Source organism: Hippoglossus hippoglossus, chromosome 11, assembly GCF_009819705.1.
Source record: "Hippoglossus hippoglossus isolate fHipHip1 chromosome 11, fHipHip1.pri, whole genome shotgun sequence".
Taxonomy (NCBI): domain Eukaryota; kingdom Metazoa; phylum Chordata; class Actinopteri; order Pleuronectiformes; family Pleuronectidae; genus Hippoglossus; species Hippoglossus hippoglossus.
Genome location: NC_047161.1, coordinates 15,084,485 through 15,108,168, shown reverse-complemented (window position 1 = coordinate 15,108,168; position 23,684 = coordinate 15,084,485). Strand labels below are relative to the sequence as shown.

At 42.1% G+C, this 23,684-nt stretch overlaps 1 protein-coding gene across 7 annotated transcripts in view; it reads left to right on the top strand.

Moving 5' to 3' along the window:
* Positions 1 to 218: 218 nt before the first annotated feature.
* The window catches only part of fhod3a (formin homology 2 domain containing 3a), a 57,183-nt gene continuing 33,717 nt past the window's right edge, over positions 219 to 23,684 (top strand). For all 7 annotated transcript variants that reach the window (XM_034599760.1, XM_034599758.1, XM_034599759.1 and 4 more), the window contains exons 1-3: positions 219 to 621; positions 6,841 to 6,950; positions 11,496 to 11,563. In XM_034599760.1, the coding sequence (XP_034455651.1) occupies positions 457 to 621; positions 6,841 to 6,950; positions 11,496 to 11,563 (343 nt within the window). In that variant the 5' untranslated portion in view covers positions 219 to 456. The remainder of the gene's footprint in view (positions 622 to 6,840; positions 6,951 to 11,495; positions 11,564 to 23,684) is intronic.

Below are 23,684 nucleotides of genomic sequence, written 5' to 3'. Positions count from 1 at the left end.
TAAATGGATACGGGGTGGGGGAGTGTGGGGGAGTGTGGGGGAGGATTTAGTGGGACTCAGACAGCAGACTGTCCCAAGCTGCGCTGATCCTTCACTCTCCGGCACAGAGCTGCAGTCAGTCCGCCTGCTGCTGCTGCCTCCTCCCGTCTATTACCACCGGCCACCTGCCTCTCCGAGAATAACACCGCGGCCCCAGAGTGCTGGGACGACATCCACAGAGAGGAGGCGACACCAACCACCATCACCGGCTCCCTGTGCCACCGTCCTCCACCCGGTCCGCCACCTCCAGTGTCCCGCAGGAGGGAGGGAGCAGGCTGCGCACAGGGCGCACACACACTTGGCGACCCGGGGTTTGTTGTCGTTACCAGGAGGGAGAGCGGAGAGGGGAGAGGTCCAGGAGCGCGCAGCGGGTTCAGCTGCTCCGGCTCTGAGTCGCCCCAGTTGCATGGATGCACCATGGCCACGTTTGTGTGCCGGGTTCAGTTTTTAGACGACACCGATCCGTTCAACAGCACCAACTTCCCCGAGCCGACCCGACCGCCGCTGTACACCTTCAGGGAGGACATCCCCCTCATCAACCAGTTAGCAGGGGTCCACCGGCTCCTCAGAGCCCCGCACAAGGTAGGACCTGTCCCACCACTCACTTCTGTTCCCTCAAACACCCACTTCACTTTTATTCGGATATCAGGGCACTTTACATATGGTTGATAACTTAAAATGACAAAAAAAGCACTCCCTCATTAAGTGGAAGAAATCTTTAGAACCAGACTCAGTGTGTACCTGCCTCGACCGGTCGGGTGAGAGGAGAAGAAATATGTCATATATATCCATCATACCGATTTTAATATCTCATCATGAAACCAATAAAATCCTACAGGAGGTTTTGTCATTCTAATAGAAACATTTACCTTTGGTTTCATGTTTCCAATTTCTGTCAATACAATGGTTCAATGTGAGTGTGCTTTGCGATCTTCAAGGTTGCTCTTTCCACTCCGAGCCTCCTTCAAATAAACTTCCATACCCACCATTCTCAGGCTATTTTGGGAACTCGTGCAAGCACAAGTGACTCTGGCTCCGCACTGACACACGGCTGCAAATGTTTGCCTCAAATCCCACACTGACATCAAACATGACTTGTTTCAGACCAAAGATCCTCATTTAATCCCACGCTGGCAGTGGCACACACACTGGCCTTGCTGAGTTGTCGTTGAGCAAGGATGCTAACCTTTGACCCCTGCTTTTGAATGAGAAATCATCCCACGTTTATTGCTGCATTGTTTTGCACCCTGCTTTGCATGTTACTGTGACAGGTGGTTGCAAAGGCATTACTGCAGCTATATCCTGCGTCGCCTCACTGTGCCCACAGGTGACGGTCGTAAAAGCCCAGGACTTAAAAGATGCTCCTGAACAGTACATGATTAAAATTCATTGGATGAGTCAGATGCTGATGATGGATGTGGGAAAGTGATGAAGAGGAAGATATTTTTCAGTGTTTAAAACAATCCAGAAAGAAAATATACTTTTATTTATATGGCACCTTTCAAAACAGTTATTACAAAGTGCATAGAGGAAAAAAGAAACCAAGAATGGAAAACATCAAAGACAAGAAGCGAACTAATACTATGTCATTTGAAATTAAACCGAGCAGATGATTTAACACAGAATCTAAAATCTAAAATGGCAAATGATATAATACAAAATCAAAACTCAAAGACAACGGTTTCATTTAATGAAAAACTTTGACTATGAAATATGCATTGCAGATAAACCAGGAAGGATGTACACAAAGTTTTGTCACTCTGCACCATAGACTGTTTAAAACCAGCTGTACACACACCGTCCAGCACGCAAACAGTAGAAAGTGACAGTATCTGTCTATCTTATAGGTAACAGCAAAACAACAACTAGATGTCATTTGGTAAAAGTTTGTTTTTAGGGATGATTTATTAAAGAAAAAGCAGCCTCACAGACAAGATTGAGTCAGACGCACAAACACACCCACAGAGGCCTTACAAGTAGAACAGATACTGCATGTGACCACATCTTTTATTCTTCAAGATGTTCCATTCAAGCTGGAAACTTAGACTTTTGAACACAGTTGAAAGTTAGACGGAGAGAAAAAGAGAGTTCAGCTGCTGGCACAGAGCTCTGACAGCGAACTAGTGTTCAACAGCAGAGTGGTTTTCCAGATCGAGTCAAGTCTCTCGCTGCCCCATCTTTTAAAAAGCCACAAAACAAATGAAAAATGGCCCGCGGCACAGAAAAGCTTATGATTACAACCTATACAAGGACAGATGGCACAGCTTGTGTTCCTGTTTGCAATTTTGTCCACATCAGGAGGAGCGACTGTGCGCAATGGCCACGAGGATATTGCCCTTAGATTATAGGGATGAAAGTCAACTGTTTGCAAATTTGCCCAGTGGACTGTCAAGATCTAAATGACGGTGCTTAAAAGACTTTAGTGTCATTATGTTATTGGAAAATATCAAAAGTGCTTGGTTTTGGACCATATGCCTTGATTATTTTGAGATAGTGATTCTCTCTTTTGTCTCAACCTTCTGCGCTCTCCTCTGAGAAAAATGCCTACTGTATTATTATGTTGCGATGGTGGAGCTCTGTGTATGGCTGCACGTAAAGTATAGGTCACTTGTCCCAGAATTCCTGTGGCCGGGGCCCTGGATCCCTGCGACACTTTGTTCTCCTCACTTTTGGGTGCTGTGGTTTTCCTGACCTCTTCCTCCATGTCCTCCTCTTCCACCTCTCTTGACCATGTACACACACACACACACACACACACACACACACACACACACACACACACACACACACACACACACACACACACACACACACACACACACACACACAAGGTTAGGATGTGTTGCCAAGGTTAGGATGTGTTGCCAAGGCTAAATCAGTGCGCATGGGATGTGTCATTTTGTCCAACCTTGCTAAACAAAGCAGTTGCCTTTGGATTCCTATAGAAGAGACAATCATTTTAACCTTTCAAGCTTTTAAGAAATGAACCTACATACAAAACTCAGATATAGACAAAACAATTCACAATTCCGTTCCAACCTACTAATATTACAAACTTATGTCTGTATGTATTTGGAACTGGCAGCCTGTGGCCAGTACGTCTGTCCCGGCGGATCATTTTGATAATCTGATTATTTTTATTTCGCCATTTCAAACTGACAGAGACAGAGCCAAGGGGTGCTGATCTCTGTCATGCCAATAATATTCATATAATTACTTTCTCTAAATACATGCACATTCTCCTGTGTCACTGTCCTTGAGACAAAAAGAGACTGAGAAATGTTCTGCTGTTGAAACATTTGATTTGCAATGAGAATAAGCTCTTTAAGATAATGTTAGTCATCTGTATTTATATTCGTCCCTCTCTGTATTTTATTTCTGTTATAGTAATATGTATCAAATTTTCTCTTGACTACTAATGCATAACATGTATTCAAGATTTAGTTTGTTTGTGTTTCAGTTTATTGTAGTATTTGGGTGTGGTTTTTATATAAGCCATTACCGGTTTCCACCACACCCCACGTGCATATGCATAACATTTCATCTATGTATTTCGTATTTATGTTGCGTGAACTAAATTAAACTAAACTAAACTAAGAAAAAAATCTCAACAAAGCTCAGACACCAGGTCTAAAAATGATAAATTACACATGAAAGCAGAAGCATCACCATAAGTCAAGCAGCTACAGTTGTGCAAGGGAAAACTCCCATTCCCCCTCCAAAAAAACAACAAAGCCTAGACTTCACAGCTTAACTTTTATTTCATTACCAAAGGCTTCCCATTAAAGCAACACTGGGAGATTTAATGGCTGTGTAGAACACGCCCTCCCCCCGCACTCTTCAAAGAGCCTGATGCTCCGATCCCGACGCACAAAAAAGGTTCTTAAAATCTCATCGTCCACGTTACGTAAGGGCATCGTTAACTGTCGTCCCATTGTGATCGCCAGCAGGCTCAGTGTTGTTTTAACGTGGATGTAATTACTCCCCCTCACCACCGCTTTTTTGTCCTCCCTTTGCTTCGCTCTTCTGGGAGAAGTTGATTAAATGAGTGTAAAGTATACGAGCCACTCAAGTGTTTGCCTTTCCCGTCCCGGAGACTTGAGTGTGAAGGGTTTGCGGTTCCTCCTGGAGCCGCCGCGGTCCCGGCTTTACGCAGCATGATCTGTTTTGTTATGTTACTACTCCTATTACCCAATCCAAGGGTTTTGTGAAAGAGACCCCTTTTGCAGGGGGAGCTGTTTACATATTGAGTTTCAAAGTGGTCCTAGATCACCTCTTGCTGTCCAAGCAGTATTTATATGATTGAGTAATGTGCAAACATAAATTGGAGCAGCAGAAAGAGGAGATGGAGGTACTAGAGGATGTTTTGGGTGAGAATGCAGGGAGAGATAAATCCCCTGACACGCTAAAAGGATGAGGGACACGGCGACATATGGGTGGAATACTGATGAAAACGCTGAATAATGCTGACAGATTGGGCACAGCAAGTGTTTTTGTCTTATTCCTACAGTAAAAATCGGGAGAAGTGGGACAAGGCGTGATTAACACAACCCACTGTCCCCACCCGCCCTCTTCAAACCTCAATCTGAGATTTAACAAATCTCACATGCTGTGTTGGCACGAGAAGCGTGAATAAAAATGATAACAGTGACATTGCACCTGGATTCAATAGCAGGTGAAACTTGGCTTAGACTACAGATACGGCCCTTAGTTGCACTAGAATCCTTGTTATTTCTGTTTTATGGGTTCAAATTTTTGGCCATGCTAGCAACCAGGCAGGCAATGTTGGTCTGTCCAATACTTGTGGTCCAGAATGAAATATCTCATCAACTATTTGATGGATACGCACAATGCTTTGCACAGACAGTCATGATTGCAAGACAACGAACCGCTTTAAGTTTAGTGATCCCCTAAGTTTTCCTCTTTGGGGGTTTGCCTTTTGTGTGTGTGTGTGTGTGTGTGTGTGTGTGTGTGTGTGTGTGTGTGTGTGTGTGTGTGTGTGTGTGTGTGTGTGTGTGTGTGGGGTGTTTTTTTTTTGTGAAGCATACCTTTGCCAAGGCCCCCAATGTAACCACATTTAAATTCACAAGATCCAGATTTTTCTTTGGGTCTGCACTAAACTGCAAACACTATTTAAAGATATCAGTCCTTTAAACATGCCTTTTTTTTTTTTATCAACAAAGATCCATGAATTATTCTCTGTGAATTCAATGGAAATGTTGAAAAACACCCCATCTAAAATCCTGGATCCAAGTCTTGAGCCGGATCTGTAACAAAATTGTACGGGTTCTTCTCTGACCCATACTGCATCCTTCTACCAAGTTTCTTCATAATCCGTTCAGTAGTTTTTGTGTAATCCTGCTAAATATCAGAGAGACAAACAAACACAGACAAAAACATAACCTCTTTGGCGGAAGTAAAGATGGCTTAAAGAATAAACGATAGAGTCGTTCTGTAAAGTTCATCTGCAGTATCGAGCTGCTTAGATTCTCATTTGAATCACTTTGGGATATTCGGTTACACCCCCCCACCCCACCAATCCACTCCCAGCCTCTAAACATCCACCCCTGAGCTCCTGTGTGCATGCTGCCTCAGAGCAGAGCAAATATAGCAGGGTTATATTTATGCTGTGAGTTCATTCGACAGTCCGTCTGGCTGTTTCCAAGTGAAAGGGAGGGACAGACAGAAGAGCACCAGCGGGTCTTGTGATCTGTGGTCTTCGCCTGGTCAGCGAGTGTTGTCATGCAGCACAGGGTGGAGGGGTTCGGCGGGTGGTGATTTGGCAACTCACCAGAGGCCGGGCTTGGTTAAAACCCACCGGTACTATCGAAGTGCTAAATGCTAATTTATCTCAGGGCTCTGATCTCGTACAACAGCAGCTTTAACACTGGTTGTTTCGACATCATAACGTTACTTTTTTATGTGACGTCTCCCTGGGATGGCAGCTTGCACCTGCTATCAACTTGTGACTGTGCCCATAAACATCGCTGCCAGTGGTGCGCAGATATATTACTGTGCACCTGGTCTCAAACTCAGCGGGGTTTCTCATTACACAGCATAGTGGGTCAATTCTGACATAGGCCGCTCTGCAGTTTGACCTAAGATCAACTATCGCCGATGACATGGGAGTAAGGTTGATCAGCTCTTGAGAGGTGAAAAACAGGAATATATGATGACAGTGATTGACTTAAACGTGCTTTAGCTTCGTATTATACGTGATTTCATAACATTTAAGTGTCATATTCCTCACAGCTGGTATTTAAATGCACACAATCTGTCATTCACTTTTTTTCTTCACTTTCCCCCTCTGGTTTTAGTTTCATGTTCTCCAGCCTTTATGGCAATGTCTCTAGTAGTTAAATCTCTTAACAGCTTTGTAATGGTAAAAGCAGAGCCACACTGCATATGGTCCCCCCCTCCACACTATTTCATGGACCACTGTACGTACTAGTGTTCAAACCCCTACCCTTTAAACTGGCTTAGTTTTACGGGCTGAAATTGTTAAAAAAAAAAAAAAAGGGTGTGAAATGTTGGGAGACATAGCGTGGGAGCATTAAAAAAGTGAGCCCAGAGACCATTGTACATCACAGCCAGGGAAATTTCACATGCCACCTTGGATGTCCAAGTTCCTACTCAATGTTTTTTCCATCCCTAATGTAAATGCCAATCTTAAGTGGGGGCAACTGCAGCTATAGTGCTTCTCTCTTTGTGTTTTTCAGTTAAGTTAAATTCAATATAAGGCCCATTTCATTCATTTAAAACATTTGGATTAAAAAAAGATGTATTTCTTCCTCTCCACAGCTTGATGACTGTACGTTGCAGCTCTCTCACAATGGCACCTATCTGGATCTGGAGTCCTCTCTGGCTGAGCAAAGGGACGAGATGGAGGGATTTCAGCAGGACGACACAGGGTGAGAGTGACTCACGTTTATATTCTCTGCCGCAACCGCACACACCCCTAAAAACACACATACACTTCCACTCTCCTCCGTCAAAACATCTCGAATCATTTAAGTGTTGAGTCCCCTCGCCTCTCCTCTCCCTCAAACACACACACATTTCTCTGAGCTTCTCCATTCTTATAAAATGGGGAAGAATCACAAGCTGCTGGATATGGATTTCTTGGAAGCGCAAGTTCACGGAAAGTATGAAGCCCTTTGGAAAGCGAGACAGATGTGCCCTCCCTTCCACAGCAACAGCTCCCCTCTCTGAACTGTACTTTTATAATACTTGTTATTCTGGTCGTCTTTGTGACAAGAGTTTCACAGTTCACAAACCTGTCAACTCTGGATGCTCGAGGAAACAACACGACCACTTTCTTACAGTACTGCTGAGAATCATTTTCAGTCTCTCACATATCTGCCGTCTCTCTTTGGGTCAACAGGAGAAATGGAAAATTGAATCCAGCGACTACGGCTCAGGATTTCCCACAGAAACTTTTGTAGCAGAAGTGATGAGCCAGCTGGATCCTGACATATCATGTCTTGTGATCCATTTACTAGATTTAGGCCGCAACAATAGCCGTATATTATAAGCTGTGCAAAGTAGTACCTTAGTGTTGACAGGTGTATGATAATTATCAAATTTATGGGATAATTATAATTAAGCAAAAAACTAAAAATGATCCAGCTTGATTAGTGATCGTAGCTGATTTCTAGGTTGATTGTTGATGTATGTTAACTGTCCTGTTTAGAGACAGTTAATAAAGATGGACCACCTGACTGCTTCACAAAAGTGAAACCAAAGTGTCTTGATCACCACCTGGTGGCTGGCTGCAGTATAGGTCACGTCTCCCATGTTATTAGATGTGTCATGGATCAAACTAAAAAGTCAAAGTTCACATTAGATTCATTTTAGGTAGTTTTTATCACACTATTGTGTGTAAGTTTGTTTTAACTAGTTATTCGATGTTAAAAAGCTGGTTATAAGTCATGATTGACAACTAAGTCTGATTTCTGATTGGTCGAGCACATAGCTACATCCCCCATCACTACTTTGTTGGCTGTGGCTCCTAATGTACAAGATGGCAGCGTTCTTATCTGCGATATTTTGGCTTCATTTCTGGATAGTGAGGAAATAGTGTCATCCATCTTTATGTACAGTTTATGATATATGTCAGTGAATAACGTCGAACTGACTCTGGATATGCAATAACCGGCAAACACAATCAGTCAAGTCAGTTAGATGTTCTGGTTATTTTACATTTTTTCGACGGGGGTATTTATTATTAATTGAATCAGTCTTTACATCAGCATACAGTAGGACTGAGGAGCTATTGTAGATAAATAACAATGTGGCATTAAAGGGATAGCTCACAGAAAAACTTAAATTCACTCATTATCTACTCACCACTATGCCAATGGAGAGGTGGGTGAAGTGTTTAAATCCACAAAACACTTTTGGAGTTTCAGGGGTAAACAGCGTTGCTCAAACAATTGAAGTAACTGGGGACTCCGTCTTTAAACGTACAAAAATAAAAATGCCTCCATACAGCTCCTGTGGTGTGGCTAGTTCCGGTAGCATTGCTGCATAGCTGCAGTTGCTGCGGAGTACCGCTGATGTTGTCACGTGCCCCTTGGGCGAGAGCATAGAGGCGCGAGCTTGTGCGGTGCAGTCAAATTTGAATGTCGGGGCTTACAGAAAATTGGATGACACCACACGAGCAGTATGGAGGCATTTTCTGTTTTTTTTCCTGTTTTTTTTCACGTTTGAATAATGTGTCCCCTGTTACTTCAATTATATTGGATTTGGCTGCAACGCTGTTTACCCCTGAGACTCCAAAAGTGTTTTGTGTCCTCAAACATCTCACACAGCCCTCCATTGGAATAGTGGTGACTAGATTATAAGTGAATTGAACTTTTTCAGTAAGCTATCCCTTTAATTTCTTTCCAAAGGTACGTCACCTTCACATTTTTTTTCTGTGGTGCTATGGCTAGCCACCCCATTTCTAGCTAGCTAGCAAAGTTAGCCGGTTAGCTTGTTTTTTTTAATCTTTTCATATGTATTGTTTACTAGCCAGTTAGCTAGCTAAGTGGGCAAATCATACATAGCAAATAGACCAAATACATGTTTACTAATGTTAACAAGTTAACAAAATGGGTACAAGTTTTCCAGATAACTTCTCGTTGTTTAACACTAAGCCATGTGTTGCTTAGCTGACCCGGTGAGAAGTTGAGCTAATTAGCTTCATAATAAATAACTGAAAAACATAGTGTGACATTATTAACATTATAGTTTATAGTGTGAGGAGCTAGATTAATTGCAGTAGACTGTCCTGTTGAGTTTAACTAGGTCACAACTACTCAGCTCTCAGGTATTGCCTCCAACACAATGCAGTATTGTGTTACCTGAAATCACTTTGTGTACACACAGCATTGTCATGTAGAGCTCCGAGAACAGAGAGTGCAGCTGTTAAGTGGCTGCATATGTCTGTGATAGTGTGTGTGGTATGTTGATGTGTTTGGAGACTGGGGGCCAGTAGAATGATAAGTGATGGCGGACCCACAGAGCTGCTTGTTCTCTGTGTCTGATTGCGCTTGTTTCCATGTGTACGTTTATTTGTGTGTCCGTGTGTGTGTGTGTCTTTGTTGTGCCTGGTGAGACTTTTGACAGATGATGGACAGGTGAATAAAGGTGTGTGTGTGTGTTTCGGGGCGGCTGAGACCTTGTGGAACTGGTTGAGTCGGACGTGCCTGTCTGTCATCGTATCAAACGGAAGCTCTTAGCGAGGTCACACTGTACTGGCAGCAGGAAGTGATTCATACGTTGGGTTGGGTTTGACCCCTTTGCCAGAGCAAAGCGAGGCTAAGGATCCTTCTTACTAAGCCTGTTCTGCCCTCCCTCTCATATTATTTATATTGTGTCTTAAATGAATGAAATGATCACACCTAATACCTCAGCCTCACACCCACACCACAGGCTGTTTTTGACAGCTTCTGCTGTAATTATAGCAAGAAGGTTACTAGTTCGAATCCCGGTTCTTTTTATGTTTTCCTGCGTCTGCTTGATTTTTTTTCCGGCTTCCTGCCACAGTCCAAAGACATTGGATGAGGTGTAGACTCTAATTTGATAAGTGAATCTGTGAATGCTTTTTTATTTCTGTATGCTGTTGGCCCTGTGATTCGCTGGTGACCTATCCAGGGTGCACCCCCTGTAACCCAATGTCAGCAGGGATTGGCTCCAGCTACCCTGTAACCTTCAAAGGTTAAGCAGTATAGATAACGGATGGATGCATTTTCTATTTTTTTACTGACAACCAGGAACTAGAAAACTGAATCTAGCCTTTCACTATAAAGAGAGCAGAGTCTGATAAACAGCACATTGGTATGTACATAATTTCAGTCCGAATTTACGTTCCCACGCATCAAATATGTGTTGAGATTCCAGCTGTGGCTGGACACTGCTCGCCACAGCCGACAGCAAACAAAGTCCTCTGGTGACAGGACAGCTCAGTCTGCCTCCACTGTAGGAGAGTGAGGATGGTGTAAAAACTGCTGTAGATTATGCTTCCTTTTTGTATCCCTGCAGATATAGACAAAAATGTACAATCACGTTATATACACCCACTCTCTGTGTTTACAGGTCTAGATTTTCTCCTATTGTCCACTTTTACTCTTTCTGCATTTCTGCTTTAACTGTCCTCCTCACACAATAAATGATCAGACTGGTAAGGAAAACAATTTTTTTCTATCATCAAATTTCATGTATCTAAACAGATCTTGTTAACATGTTGCTCTATTCCCGAGCAACGCTGATAACAGAGCACAACAGGATTACATGAGGCCAGCTGTTCTCTTGTTTGGGTGTGTGTTATCCTTACTACATGTTATGCATAACGAGTATCTTCCAACCGTGTGTATTTTGGGCTGGATGCTATCAGCATGGTAGTGATGGAAGCTCCTATAGATCGGATGATAAGGGCTGAGGTTAGAAGAGAGAGTTTGACTCAAAATACCATCATACTCTCCTCTCATGTTTATGTGCACTCGTTTTGTTTTTACACTGGAATTACGCTGTGTATGAATGTGTGCTCATTGGCATGATGGATTGCAGAGGTGTATAAATGTGTGTATAGTGTGTTGTGTCTGCTCGGGCAGTTCTGCTGTCTATATCCTCAAGGCTCAGATGTGTATCAGTATAGGGGTGCCAATCTAATGCAGGCCACCATTTGTTTTCACCATTCCCGTCATGCCAGCAGGTTTGTGCCATTAAAAGGTCCATCATAACAAACCCTTGTGTCATATTGTGTTTGGAAATCATATTTTTCTTCACACAAGTAACAAAATCAGTTTGCTAAAGCCACGGAAATTACACTTGATTCCTGAAATGAAACAATCGCTTTGGCCTTAGGTGAAATTGTTTAATTCATTCAGCTACTTTCATGAAAATATTTTAGAATAACTTATTAATCTCTTTTGTCGTTCCTCTCTTTCTCTCTCCATCTCTCTGTCTCTTAGGGCCAGAGGGAAGAAGCACAGTGTTATTCTACGGACCCAGCTGACAGTCCGTGTGCACTCCTGCATCGGTGAGTGCATGTGTGACATGTTTATATGTGCTTAAAAAAATGTTTTTCCCTGGGCACACACACACACACACACACATGCACAGTTTGACAAATCAGAAAGCACCAGTACACACTGTACTGAATGTTCAAATGGCTGTCCAGGGGTTTACACATGGTACATACTGGGGTCAGACCTTCAACACAGATCCATCAAATATTTGTAATCATGATACTACAGCATGTTTTTATCTCTGTCATATAGCCTTACACAATTAACATGCTTTAAGATGAGAAAACAGACAACAAAATCTCCCATGTATTCCAAGTGGAGTATTATGGCCATGTTGTTGTTGTGAAACTTATTCTGAAGTATAACTTTAAAAATTGTTCCATATTCCTCATTTTAACACAGACGACAGGCTGATCATCTGATATTCCCCTCTAAAATGACACGTGGTCTAAAATTCAACTTTATTTTTGTAAATATTTGACTTTTTTTATATAAAGTCTCAGATTTTTTTCGCTTTAGGTGGTCCTAATACTCCATAGACTTAAGTAGATTAATGACCCCCAAACCAAAGATAACCTTTAAATCTGTAGAATTTTCACATTGGTATATATTCATTAGAGTTGAAAGAGTTGAAAGGGTGGAAAATTTAGCTCACTCACTCGGTCCCCTGGTCCAGCTTGAAATAGCTCTGCAACTAACATTGATTGTTGTGAATTTGGTACAAAAATTCATGTCCCCCTCTGGACCAATTGTAATAACATCATGGTACTTTAAATACTCATGTGGCACTGCCATCACATCAAAGTTTCTCTCTGGTTTACGACCAAAAACCAAGATAAACTAAGATGGTGAACACACAGTCTGTTTCTTAGTCTTACTTTCCTTTGAGTCAGTGCTCCTCACTCCTTTCCTCCATGACTATAGTCTGCATGGTTCACATTCTCCATGCCAGTGATAGCAGTGCTAATTCTGGATCCTAGAATTAGTGACTCTCATTCGTTGAGAACGTGAGGAGGTGAAAGGTCACACTGAGTGGGGCTGAGGGTGTTAAGGAGAGAAAACATGTGAATATATAAATACATATATGTATATTGTGTGTGATAATAATAGAAAGTCTACATGCATGCCACTAATGGGCCTGCCAATGTAATTGTATATATTACTATATTTGCTTGTCTCTACTATTTTAAAAACCAGCTTCCTATGAGAGCATATATTTAAGGCTGCATCATTACAACATGAGAGGCATTTCCTATCGAATGGCACGAGTGACATTTTGCCCTGGGCCAAACATAATGATTTTGCTCACTGTATTGACCGCACACCAGATTTCAGTCGGCATGGCACAGATTCAGGGCAGCAATCTGATCGGGAGCGAAGCTGATATTCTGGAGCGGCAGGTTGTAATTCAGCTGCATTAAACAGACGTATAATAATCAGACAGCTTGAGTTAGTCCAAGAGATCCATTTCCTTCAGAGATCCCACCCCCCTCTCAGTTGCTGCTGCAGTGAGTCGGTTCAGCTGTCCACTCATCGAGCCCTTTATCGCTCTGTAATCCTGCGGAGACTTGACCTTCAAATCGCCCGAGTAATGGGCAGCGTACTATCCACTAAATGAAAAGTCTGTCACAATCAAGGATAAAGATTATTTGTATAATCAAGGATCTACGATTTACAAGATGGTCGGTGGAGGATCACATGTTTGAACTAAGCATACACGTAGATCGCTGATGATGCCGCATGATGCTTAATGTTTACTATCTATGATTAAAGCAAAAGAAAGGATCAATTCCTGACAGATTCTCCTAATCTACGGGCTTGATCAGCAAATATCAGGATTTGATTGTATTAGGGTCAAATATTAGGAAGATTTTAAGGTTTCCGTCCTTCTTCAGTCATCTATTGATCTTATTTCAAGGCCACTAATAGAAACACTGCTTTGTTTGGCATTTCTTGGCACGACTGCTAATGCCAGACCCACACTGGAGGATAACTTGGCAGATTTTTGGTTGTATACGCCCCTCACGACAACTGCCAGGTTGTTCCATATTTGAGGTCAGTCTGGTTATCTGCCCAAATGATCCTGTAGCGTGAGGCATTTACAGAGATAATCTTAATGTTACTGATTGGATCTGAGTGTCCCGGATTTCCAGCCGTAAATCTTAAACATGTTTGGTATTCACTGCTTGAAATCCAGTAGAGTGAAATCAACAGAAATGGAACATTGAGTTGAAACCCTAACGAGAGTGAGCTGAGTGTAAGGCATCACAGAGACACTGATCAGTAATGATATAAAATGTATCTCCATGACATTGGAAGGTCAGAGAAAGTAAATGACTACATTTCTAATGATCACAATAGAATTAGCTTGTAGCAGCAGCTACCTGTTTGAGACTAACAATAAAACTTTATTCCCAAGTCACCTCCAGCTGATGTTGCAGAATGTATCAGCCAATTTTGCCCTATATGACGTGATCCACAGTGTTTCTCTTGTATTTAGTTTTTTGGTGCAAAACATCGTATACACACCCAACGTGCAACCAGCTGTCCATCACCTCCATTCGTTTTGCCCTGGAGTCGTGTTTGATCATGAACGATTCTGTGAGATCCCAAGTCCATCTCGAAATTGTCACTTTGGAAATGTCAATAGTATAAATGCCAAGACTGTGGTCCTGTGTCTTGACTTAATCGTCTCACTTTGATGATCCAGCACTTACTACATAACTCCCACTGTAAGACTGGGGTATTAATGTTGTCCTCAGTCTCCTCTCAGTTTTAGGTTGAGTAAGGTTTGGCCTGAGCCTCATCATTTTAATTTGTTCTTTTGTCTTTCAAAATCTGCTTGTGTGCCCTCTCTCACTCCCATATTAACACACCCTCTCTCAGTCTATCCCGTGTTCAGCAGTCTTGTCAGATCAGAACCGTTTGTTTTAGGGTTAATATTAGCGTTGGAGCCATAGACTGTATATAGGGTTGCAGTGCACTCGCTGTGGACCGTGGCTGAAGGGTGCAGAGAGGTGGTAGGGGTAAAGTGGAGGTGATATCTTTAGAATGTGTTGACAGCACAGAAACATGGGGGAAAGGAAGCGCAGCGCTGAACCTCCAGTAGCTAAATGTGTTACAGGAAGTAAGGGGTGCCAAAAGGGTTGATTGAGGAGACAAGAGAACTGGAAGGAATAATGTTGATAGGTGGTACAGAAATGATTTGAATGTTTTCTTGTGGCACTATTTTTATAAGCTATAATCAGCCAGATTTTTATTCAACAAGACTAGCAGTTCCCCTTACACCCCATAATATGCGTAAAGTGTCAATGTTATTACTTTGTTAGGGAGGTGGATTTAATCATTGTTATTATCTGGCTGCATCAAACTTAGTGATGTAAAAAGAGCAATCATCTGCTTAATGTGTTAGACAATTATTTTATGACATGGCTTAGTGTCATAAAAGTGTCCAAAATGTAAAGGGCTCATCCTCTTGGGAGCATGAATGTGGATCTTGGCTGTTGGCAGTATGGTAAATGGCTCCAGAGGAAAGGTCTATGGGTCACCTACAACAGATTCTAGCAACATATTAGATATAGACCTATTAATTATATTCTATAATCTACTGACAGATATAAGATACCCTTATTTTATTTTTGTGGCAAATGTATTTACTCATCTGGACATTTTACAGTCAGAAACTATACATGTCAGTTCTATGTGTCAGGCAAACTATGCTAGAGACAGTGTTTTGCATGAACCTATTTACACATCCATTGGATACAGAGCTAAACATTAACTTGTAATCATGTCTCTGGCCTCCATGCTATCAGTTCAGCTTTAATCCTCTTTTTAGGGCTTGGACTCTATAAATTCCTGAAGAAAATCCCAGAAACAAAAGGCAAATTTAGCTGAGAAATGCTTCACTCTGTTCATTAGGTAGCCACTAGAGTTAGAGTTGTTTTGTTGACAGTTGCCTTTTGTGGTTCAACTCCATGATCACTACTGTGCAGACTCTTCCTCCAAGTTATGTCATCAGCGTGAGATGGAAGCACCCATATCAGGGCTATTTTGGCTTCAATTTCGCACAGTAGAAAGAAGTGGACATGCATCGTCCATTTTTATACACAGTCTATGTTTTATAAGAACAAATCTTTGAGCATACAAGTGACGTCAGCTCTAGCTATGTTATACCTAGTGTTTGTTTTTATGATCTTCATTACCTGGTTTATCTGCTCTACATTTGACATAAAAACAAAATACAAAATATGTCTAATGAATAAATTCAAATGTAGAAATGATAAAAGCTCATATAAAACTTACAGGCTGAGTACAAACTTCAACTCCTTTCAATTGCAAACGGCTTAATATACAAGTAACTGTGACAGAAAGTTTCCAGAATCCAGAAAGTGTTTTTTCTTCCCATGTGTCTCATTTCCCAGCCTCTCCTCAAGTGAAAGGGTATGCGGTAATTAAATACAGTTTAAGTTATCAAATATGGAGAGGCTATGCTATTTGACAGGTAAAGCTCCCTGTAATGAGTGGTACAGCAGGTGAAACAAAAGAACTGGAGTGCAGAACAAAAGACCTTGCATGTGTTTTGGAGCACGTTCAATCCCTTGGCAGTGAGCTGTGGATTTTAGCTTTTTTTTCCACTCAAAACGAAAGAAACCCAAAAAAAACTGGCCTCTGCGCTGCTGGATTTCTGCTCCCCAATTATCCATCTCTAACCACCCCCTGCAGTATAGTGAAGGAGAGGCGGGAGCTGGAGGGTGAGGTGAAGTAAAGGTTGACTCTCTTTGATTTTGTCTTGTCGTGTTTTTACATAACAAATTAGCATCATGTTGAAAATGTTTCATCTGTCTTCCCTCGTCTGTCCGTCCAACCTCATCCCTCCCTTTCAGCACAGGATTCACAACTCACAAAATACGTCTGTCCTCACACCACGTTTACAAAAGAAGAGTTTATGCTGTATTTATACATTGTAATGATATATTTTGAGGATTTGATGGTATCAGTGAGGGTTGAACAGATCAAAATCTCTGTAAATATAAGCTTAAACTGACATGGTGGTCTTGAGTGACAAAGCAGCAGTCAGCGCTCGATGTTGCTTTACCAGTGGGGGTGCACAGTACTCTGGGCCTGAGATGCTTCAGAATGAGATGACCACAGCTGGTTTGAACAGCGATTTACTGTGGTGCTGTTCCCCCCCGCTGTGGGAGATAAGGCCTGGTAATGGCATGGTGTGACAGGGAGATAATGCTCAGTGGGTAATGGGTAAGCTGTGAGGGGCCAGTGGTGTACAGTTGAACATCTGTGGCTGTGCAGTCATAAAACTCCAGACCCATTATATGGTTTTGCTAAAACGCTGCCCTTTAGCATCTGTGCTACCCTTTCCCAACATGCTACTAACTACTTTTCAATCTGGCATCATTTCCATTGCTACTTCATCCTCTTTTTTTTACTTTGCCCTACATTGTCCATTTGTCCCCATTTCAGTTTTTCAACATCTCCCGACTGGTTGCACGCAAACACTCTGCACTTCTGTTGTTTAACCCCCTGCATTTCATTCTTTTCCTGGCCTGCATGCTTTGCTCTCTAAATCTATATTTACTCCGCTCAGCATCACTTACGGTTCCTAACACTTTGTTCTCGTCGACACCTGTGGCTTCAGCTCAAGGAGCTGTCGCTTTATGATTTGTGTGTTTGTATGTGTGTGAGTCAACAAGGACATTTTTCTGTGCTTATAAATAGCGATTCCCGATACCAATTCCGATACCTAGACTTTGCGCATCGGCTTATACCGAGTACTGATCCGATACCATACCATTTAAGAAAATAATAACTCATACAATGTAGTATAACAGCTGTATGCTACTGACCCTGTATGGAAGTGATGATTGCTATCATTGTTGTATGGCTCAGGTTAAATCCTATGAGAAACAAATACATACAGAGAATGAATAACTTGGAACGTAAATTTTCTTGTGTGACATTCATAACTGAAAAAGAACACAAATACATAAATCGATGAATACACAACAATGAGCACGACACAAGTTTTTTGGTCATCTGTCTTGCTTCTGGGTTGTCTTCGTTGGATTTGTCACGTAATTTTTAATGCGGTTTCCGAAGTTTGGTGCTGTAGTTTGTCCTTTTTTGCCGTTGGCCATCATATGAACTCATTGCACTCGTTCACATGATAGTTCTTTAAATGCTTTATGAGATTTCTACTGATGTAATTGGGAACAACAGTGCCACCATTTGAAACTGAAATCTTGCATATGGTTCATGTCGCTGTTTGCGTGAAATATCACCAAATTGCTGAAATCTTAGTTAGCTCTGGCTAACGCTACATTACCAGAAATCGCTTCTTCTTAGCCAATCTAAAAACAGTCCTTGCCAGTTGCAGTACAGCCCAACTGCTTTGGAGCAGCAAAGAAGAAGTGATTTCCCTGAAAAGAAAATTGCAGTTTTTAGACGTGGTAGTGGATCAGTACATAGATTTGCAATACCTCGCCAATACCCAACCTCGCATTTTCGCCAGTAATGGAGGCATTTCCGATGTTGGTATCTCTAATTGTTTGCATATGCCTTGACAAGTTTTCGACCTGTCACTCAGTCATTTTTAGCTGTGCTATGTGCACATGTGTTTATGTTTGTGTTTGTACTCATGATCTGAGCATTACCTAAAGTCCAAAAAGAAGGCAACCTTCTCGGTTCTCATCTGTATTTCACAGAGAGAAAGTGTTTTCCCTCTACCCACACCAGTAGCTGAGACCCTGAGGAGCCACCGAGAGCATTGCGCCCACATGAGTCATGCCTAACTTAATGCTGTGGGAGATGGAGAGATCATCTGATGAGACATTAGGGGTGGAGGTGTAGAGCAGCAGATGTGGTGGAATAACATGCCTGTAACATGCATCTATGTTGAAGCTGTTCTCCATTCCCACTGCTGTAGTGTTTCTCCAACCTGTGTTTTAACTGTAAATAACTTGCTGTCTTGCAGCTGTAGATCATGTTGGGTGAAAGGGTCACTGGGCTAAAAAAAAGTTAATCTGGTTTCTGTTGCAGTTTGCTATAAGCAGAGAACAATAACAAGTATGCACACTGGACATCAGGCTCAGCTGTCCGGCTCCACATTTCCATATTATGTGATTATTTCTGTCTTTTATAATCCTGTTGCATGATGTGTGTCTCCATTGTTGCTGTTATCAGTTGCTGTGTTGTGGCGGCTCCTGTGTATATGTCACAGTGTTGTGCTTACTGTGGATGTGGCAGGGTTTTCCCTGGGCTCTATTATGCTGACAAACATCAGCAGACCAACTGTTGTGCTGTGGCACCACTCACTGCGGTCTGGGCTTTTTTTTTTCTTTCCCAAGTCTCAGAGTGCTTGCTGGAAGAAAGTAAGAAATATACAGTATCCCTACGTGTGTGTCTGTGTGTGTCTGTGTGTGTGTGTTTGCCTGTGCACACGTGTGAGTCTGGGCTTGTTCATACATGCACCCGAATGTGTCTGCACAAAACCTCTGGCTGGTCTGTTTTAATCATTTTGAGGCGATTACATAATGCAATAAAACATTACAAGTACCACAAGCTAAACATCCAGCGCGCTCACTGGAGAATCTGCAGGCTTGGCGTCTTACTCGGCCATGGGCTTTTGGAGATGATGGGTTTAGGGAATGTGGGAATGTGTGGAGAGAGATGGGGAGAGGGCCGGTTTCCAGGGAAATGGTAAATCACTTAGGGAAGGAAGCACAAGGGGAAAACAAAGCGGGGAGGAAATGCACCTGCCAGACAGAGCAGCAGCAGCAGTTGGCAAGTAGATCCTCGAGTTATGTCATAGCTCTGTGGTCTGCTGACTTCCAGGTGAGGACAGAAAATAGAGAAAGTTATGCCAAAGTGTTACAGTTACAGCTGCTGCTTTCTTTTAACAACAACAACACACACTGTGGTTCTTTTACACTATAATGTGCATTCCCAAAATATATTGATTTGAAAGTTTCAACTAGAAATTAATTTGGCTGCACTTTGCTAACTGATGCATGTGAAAATACTGTATGCATTCAGTAGTGTTATACAGTATTTCACATTAGCTTTTTGACACTAAAGTTGCTTAGTATAAGACTTATATCTGTCACACAGACAGACAGACAGACACACACACAAACACACACACACACACACACACACTTACACGTTTGTCCTTCTATCTTAGTGAGGAGATATTTAATTCACTAGCCCCTTACCCTAACCTTAACCATCCAAACTAAATGCCTAACCCTAACCTAAGACCAAATAAAAAGTAAAGACCGTTCAAAATGTCCTAATTTTGCTTAAAATGGCCCCCACAAAGATATTAAGGAATCCCCCTAAACACACACAAACAAGTGAGGGCTATAATATCAGGTAAGTGTGGTATGAGTCAGAGCTTGAATTCACCGTGCTATAATCCACTCAGCAAGCAGCACATATCCTCCAATATCCTCTGTGTTTGCTCACTTTGGCTCCTGTTAGTCCTGCTCTGGTTTCTCTGTCTGTTTCTACTGTGTTTGTCTTTCTCACTCTTTCTGCGCCTTTCTTTTCTCTCCTTTATGCCTCTCTTCCTCTCTCTTATTGGCTCGCCTTCTTTTTTCTATAAACCCAATCCAGCCAATTTATTTAGATGACTGTTTATAAAAGTACGCTGCCTGATACATTTAAAACCCCACAAATTAATGGTTTAGATACTGAAATCTGATTGACATTATTGTTTGACTTGTCATAATTGCCCTCGATGTTCATGACAATTTCTCAATTCTGGATTTAAAGCTTTTGCAAAATTTAAAAGTGTGTGTACCTCTTATACTGCACTTATACCTTTCTCTCTCTCTCTCTCTCTCTCTCTCTCTCTCTCTCTCTCTCTCTCTCTCTCTCTCTCTCTCTCTCTCTCTCTCTCTGCAATATGTATTTTTTGTCTCTCATTTCATTCACACATTCTTTCATTTTCAAGTCTTATTTCTGTCATGCACCGCTGCTGCACATGCCCAGTGAATCAATTAACAATGACACAAACATCAAGCATGAGACACACAGGCTGACAGTGAGTGAGTGAGTGAGTGAGAGAGACAGGAGGACAAAGGGTGGGGAGGGGGGCGAGGGAAAACACGCTTGTTTCACATGTGCACAGTTGAATGTGGGCTTGAACACTGCCATATTTCCCACAATCAACTTTTGTTTCAGGCTACTTGCTGCAGAAAATCAGGTCACACTTTATAAGAATGCACTATCACAGATCAAATGCAATTACACAACAACTGTGATGCACAGAAAGCGACGTCAGCAGTTGAACAAAAGATTGATTTCTAAATACATTTAAGTGTTACAGTCTAAGTAAACACACACATGATTTAAATGTTAGCCAACTGCGGGTTAGAGCTTACAATAGGGACTGGAAACAGGCAGGCCAAAGCAACCAATCAACACCTGTAGGAATCACTCACATTATATATTATTTGTTTAATTCATTTAAAATCCAAAGTGTACCCATGACTCGTCATGGTTTAATAGTAGTTATGTGCCAGACTATTTTTTGGTAGTGAGCAGAATATTGCTGCTCACTCTGTCTGGTGATGGAAATTTCATTAAATATAATGTGTTATTTAGTGAGCTTTAGAGGTGCTGACAGACAGAGCCATGCAGGCAGTTTTCCTCTGTCTTCAGTCATTATGCTAAGCTAAACTAACAGGCTGCTTATAAAGTATAAAATCCAATATATTGAAATATTTCTGTGAGTATATAATGCTTCATCACTGTCTCTCTGGATACAGAACACAACTACCTAAAGATGTCTGTGTGTGTTTATGAGTGGGAGATGATGCAGCGACTGTGATGGCAGAGGGTATATTTATGTTTGTGTTGTGGGTAACTATTCTTGTGTGTTTGTGTGTGTGTGTGTGTGTGTGTGTGTGTGTGTGTGTGTGTGTGTGTGTGTGTGTGTGTGTGTGTGTGTGTGTGTGTGTGTGTGTGTGTGTGTGTGTGTGTGTGTGTGTGTGTGTGTGTGCGTGTGTTTTGGGACAAATGTGCATGTGAAGGGCAGAGGGTATTCTGGTCTTAGCATGTGGTGGGGCATAGTTTATTTGTGAGTGTGTATGTGTTCCAGGTCGTCCGCAAAACATAAATCATTAAATTTCAAGGTTAAGTCTAGGTTCAGGTTGAGATGAGGTTAGGTTTAGGTTAAAGTTAAAGTTAGGTTTAGATTTTCTTGTGGATTAAGGTTGGAGTAAGTCTCCAGTAAATCAATGACAAGGCAATGTAATGTCTTTGGAAGTCATGGAGACACAACTCTGTGTGCGTGTGCGCACGTGCTGGGCAGTGAGTTGCCTTCCTGAAGACATCTGCTTCCGAGCTTCTTTAACATCTGATGTCCTTCAGTGTTCGAGGTTACAGTCTGGAGATGTTTTAAGTGTGTGTGTGTGTGTGTGTGTGTGTGTGTGTGTGTGTGTGTGTGTGTGTGTGTGTGTGTGTGTGTGTGTGTGTGTGTGTGTGTGTGTGTGTGTGTGTGTGTGTGTAGGTATGTATTATGTAGTATATATAAGTGTGCTACCAATAAAATATAGCAGCCATTTGTTTCTACAGGGGTGGATTTATGGGAAACATATAAAAAAGTTTGTTTTCCTTCACTCCCAAGTGTTTCCATTCACAGTACGTTTGCCTTTAGGCCTGAAGTTGTGCTGTATCTGCCTGTGAGATGTGTGAACATACTTTGTGTGTGTACATGTGTGTGTCACTGGTGAGCTTAGTGTAATCGCCGTCTAGGTCCGTCGCCATTCTTTAAATCTCACGAATCCCACAGTAAAACCTTGGAGGTCTCACTCTCCCTTTCTGTCTCTCTTCCCCTCTCTCTCACACACACACAAACACACACACACACTGAGCTCATGGGGCCTCTATCGTCATCCGTACCATCAGCAGCCTCCAGTGCTGCTCGTACTGTATGCCAAGACCAACACACAAAAAATAGACAGTCGCAAAATAACCAAGTTGTCCTCAGCAGTCTGGCCCACGCCGCCTGCCAACTTTTCCTTTTCACTTCACTTGACATGAGACTGAAGTCGTGCATTATTGTCCAAACTATATCAGCGTCTGACAGATTGATAGAGTATTTATTCTAAGTACAGATTAATGGACATGGCACTCCACAGATGTGTGCACACAAGAAGTAAATACCACCCAGCGGCTTTGCACATTGGTACTGAGACGAAATGCAAACTCTTACAGAGAAATATCACTTGCAAAAGGTCAACATTAAAGCATCGTGGAATTTTACAATGAGTTGTCTCAAAATAATGAAAACAAATATGCCATGTTTTTCCAAAGAAAAATTGGAAACTTGTGATACACATGAAATTACATTGCAAATGGCTGAAAATTGTCTCGTCCACTTGACTCGTTCTTCATTGACTGAATGTAAAGTCAGGGCAGCACAGACACACACACACACACAGTGCACCGCCTGACCTGAACAGAGCTTCAACCCATGCAGTATCTAGTGTTGTTACACTATGCTTGATACCCAACACTCCTATATTTAGCGTGATACCAGTGCACTGAGGGAAAAGACTTCCTGGGATTAAACCAAGCACTCCAGTGTGCACCCCATATGACTGATTGGCCCAGACAGCCGCGTCGGGGCTTTTTTAGAGGGGTGCAATGAAATCCTCCAGAAACACGAGTCAGCAGTTATATCTGGGCTTAAATTCAGGACCACCAGCTGTGACCCGCCCCTTTCTCGCCTGGCACACAAACAGTTGCACCTTCCTGAATAATATTACCCTTGGTCGACCTCAGTCTGTTTTTATCCGTAAATATCCTGCGACCTAATAAAAATGAATGACACTAAAATGATCAAAGCACAGGGAATACAACACCATGAAAAGACAACGTGCTTCTTATTTCAGAAGACGGTCTCATAGATGTGATCTCTAGGTTAGCCTGAGTCAGCTAACCTTCCTGAATCACAACAGTCCCAGTGGGTCCACAGTCACACACTGTGGCAGGTCCACATTGACTGTGCAGCAGATTAAAGGTCTGTCATGACTCAGGGCAGCCAATATATTTAGCTATCGTCTATTCAAACTTAAAATAATGCTTTTGTGCATGTTGTGGAAA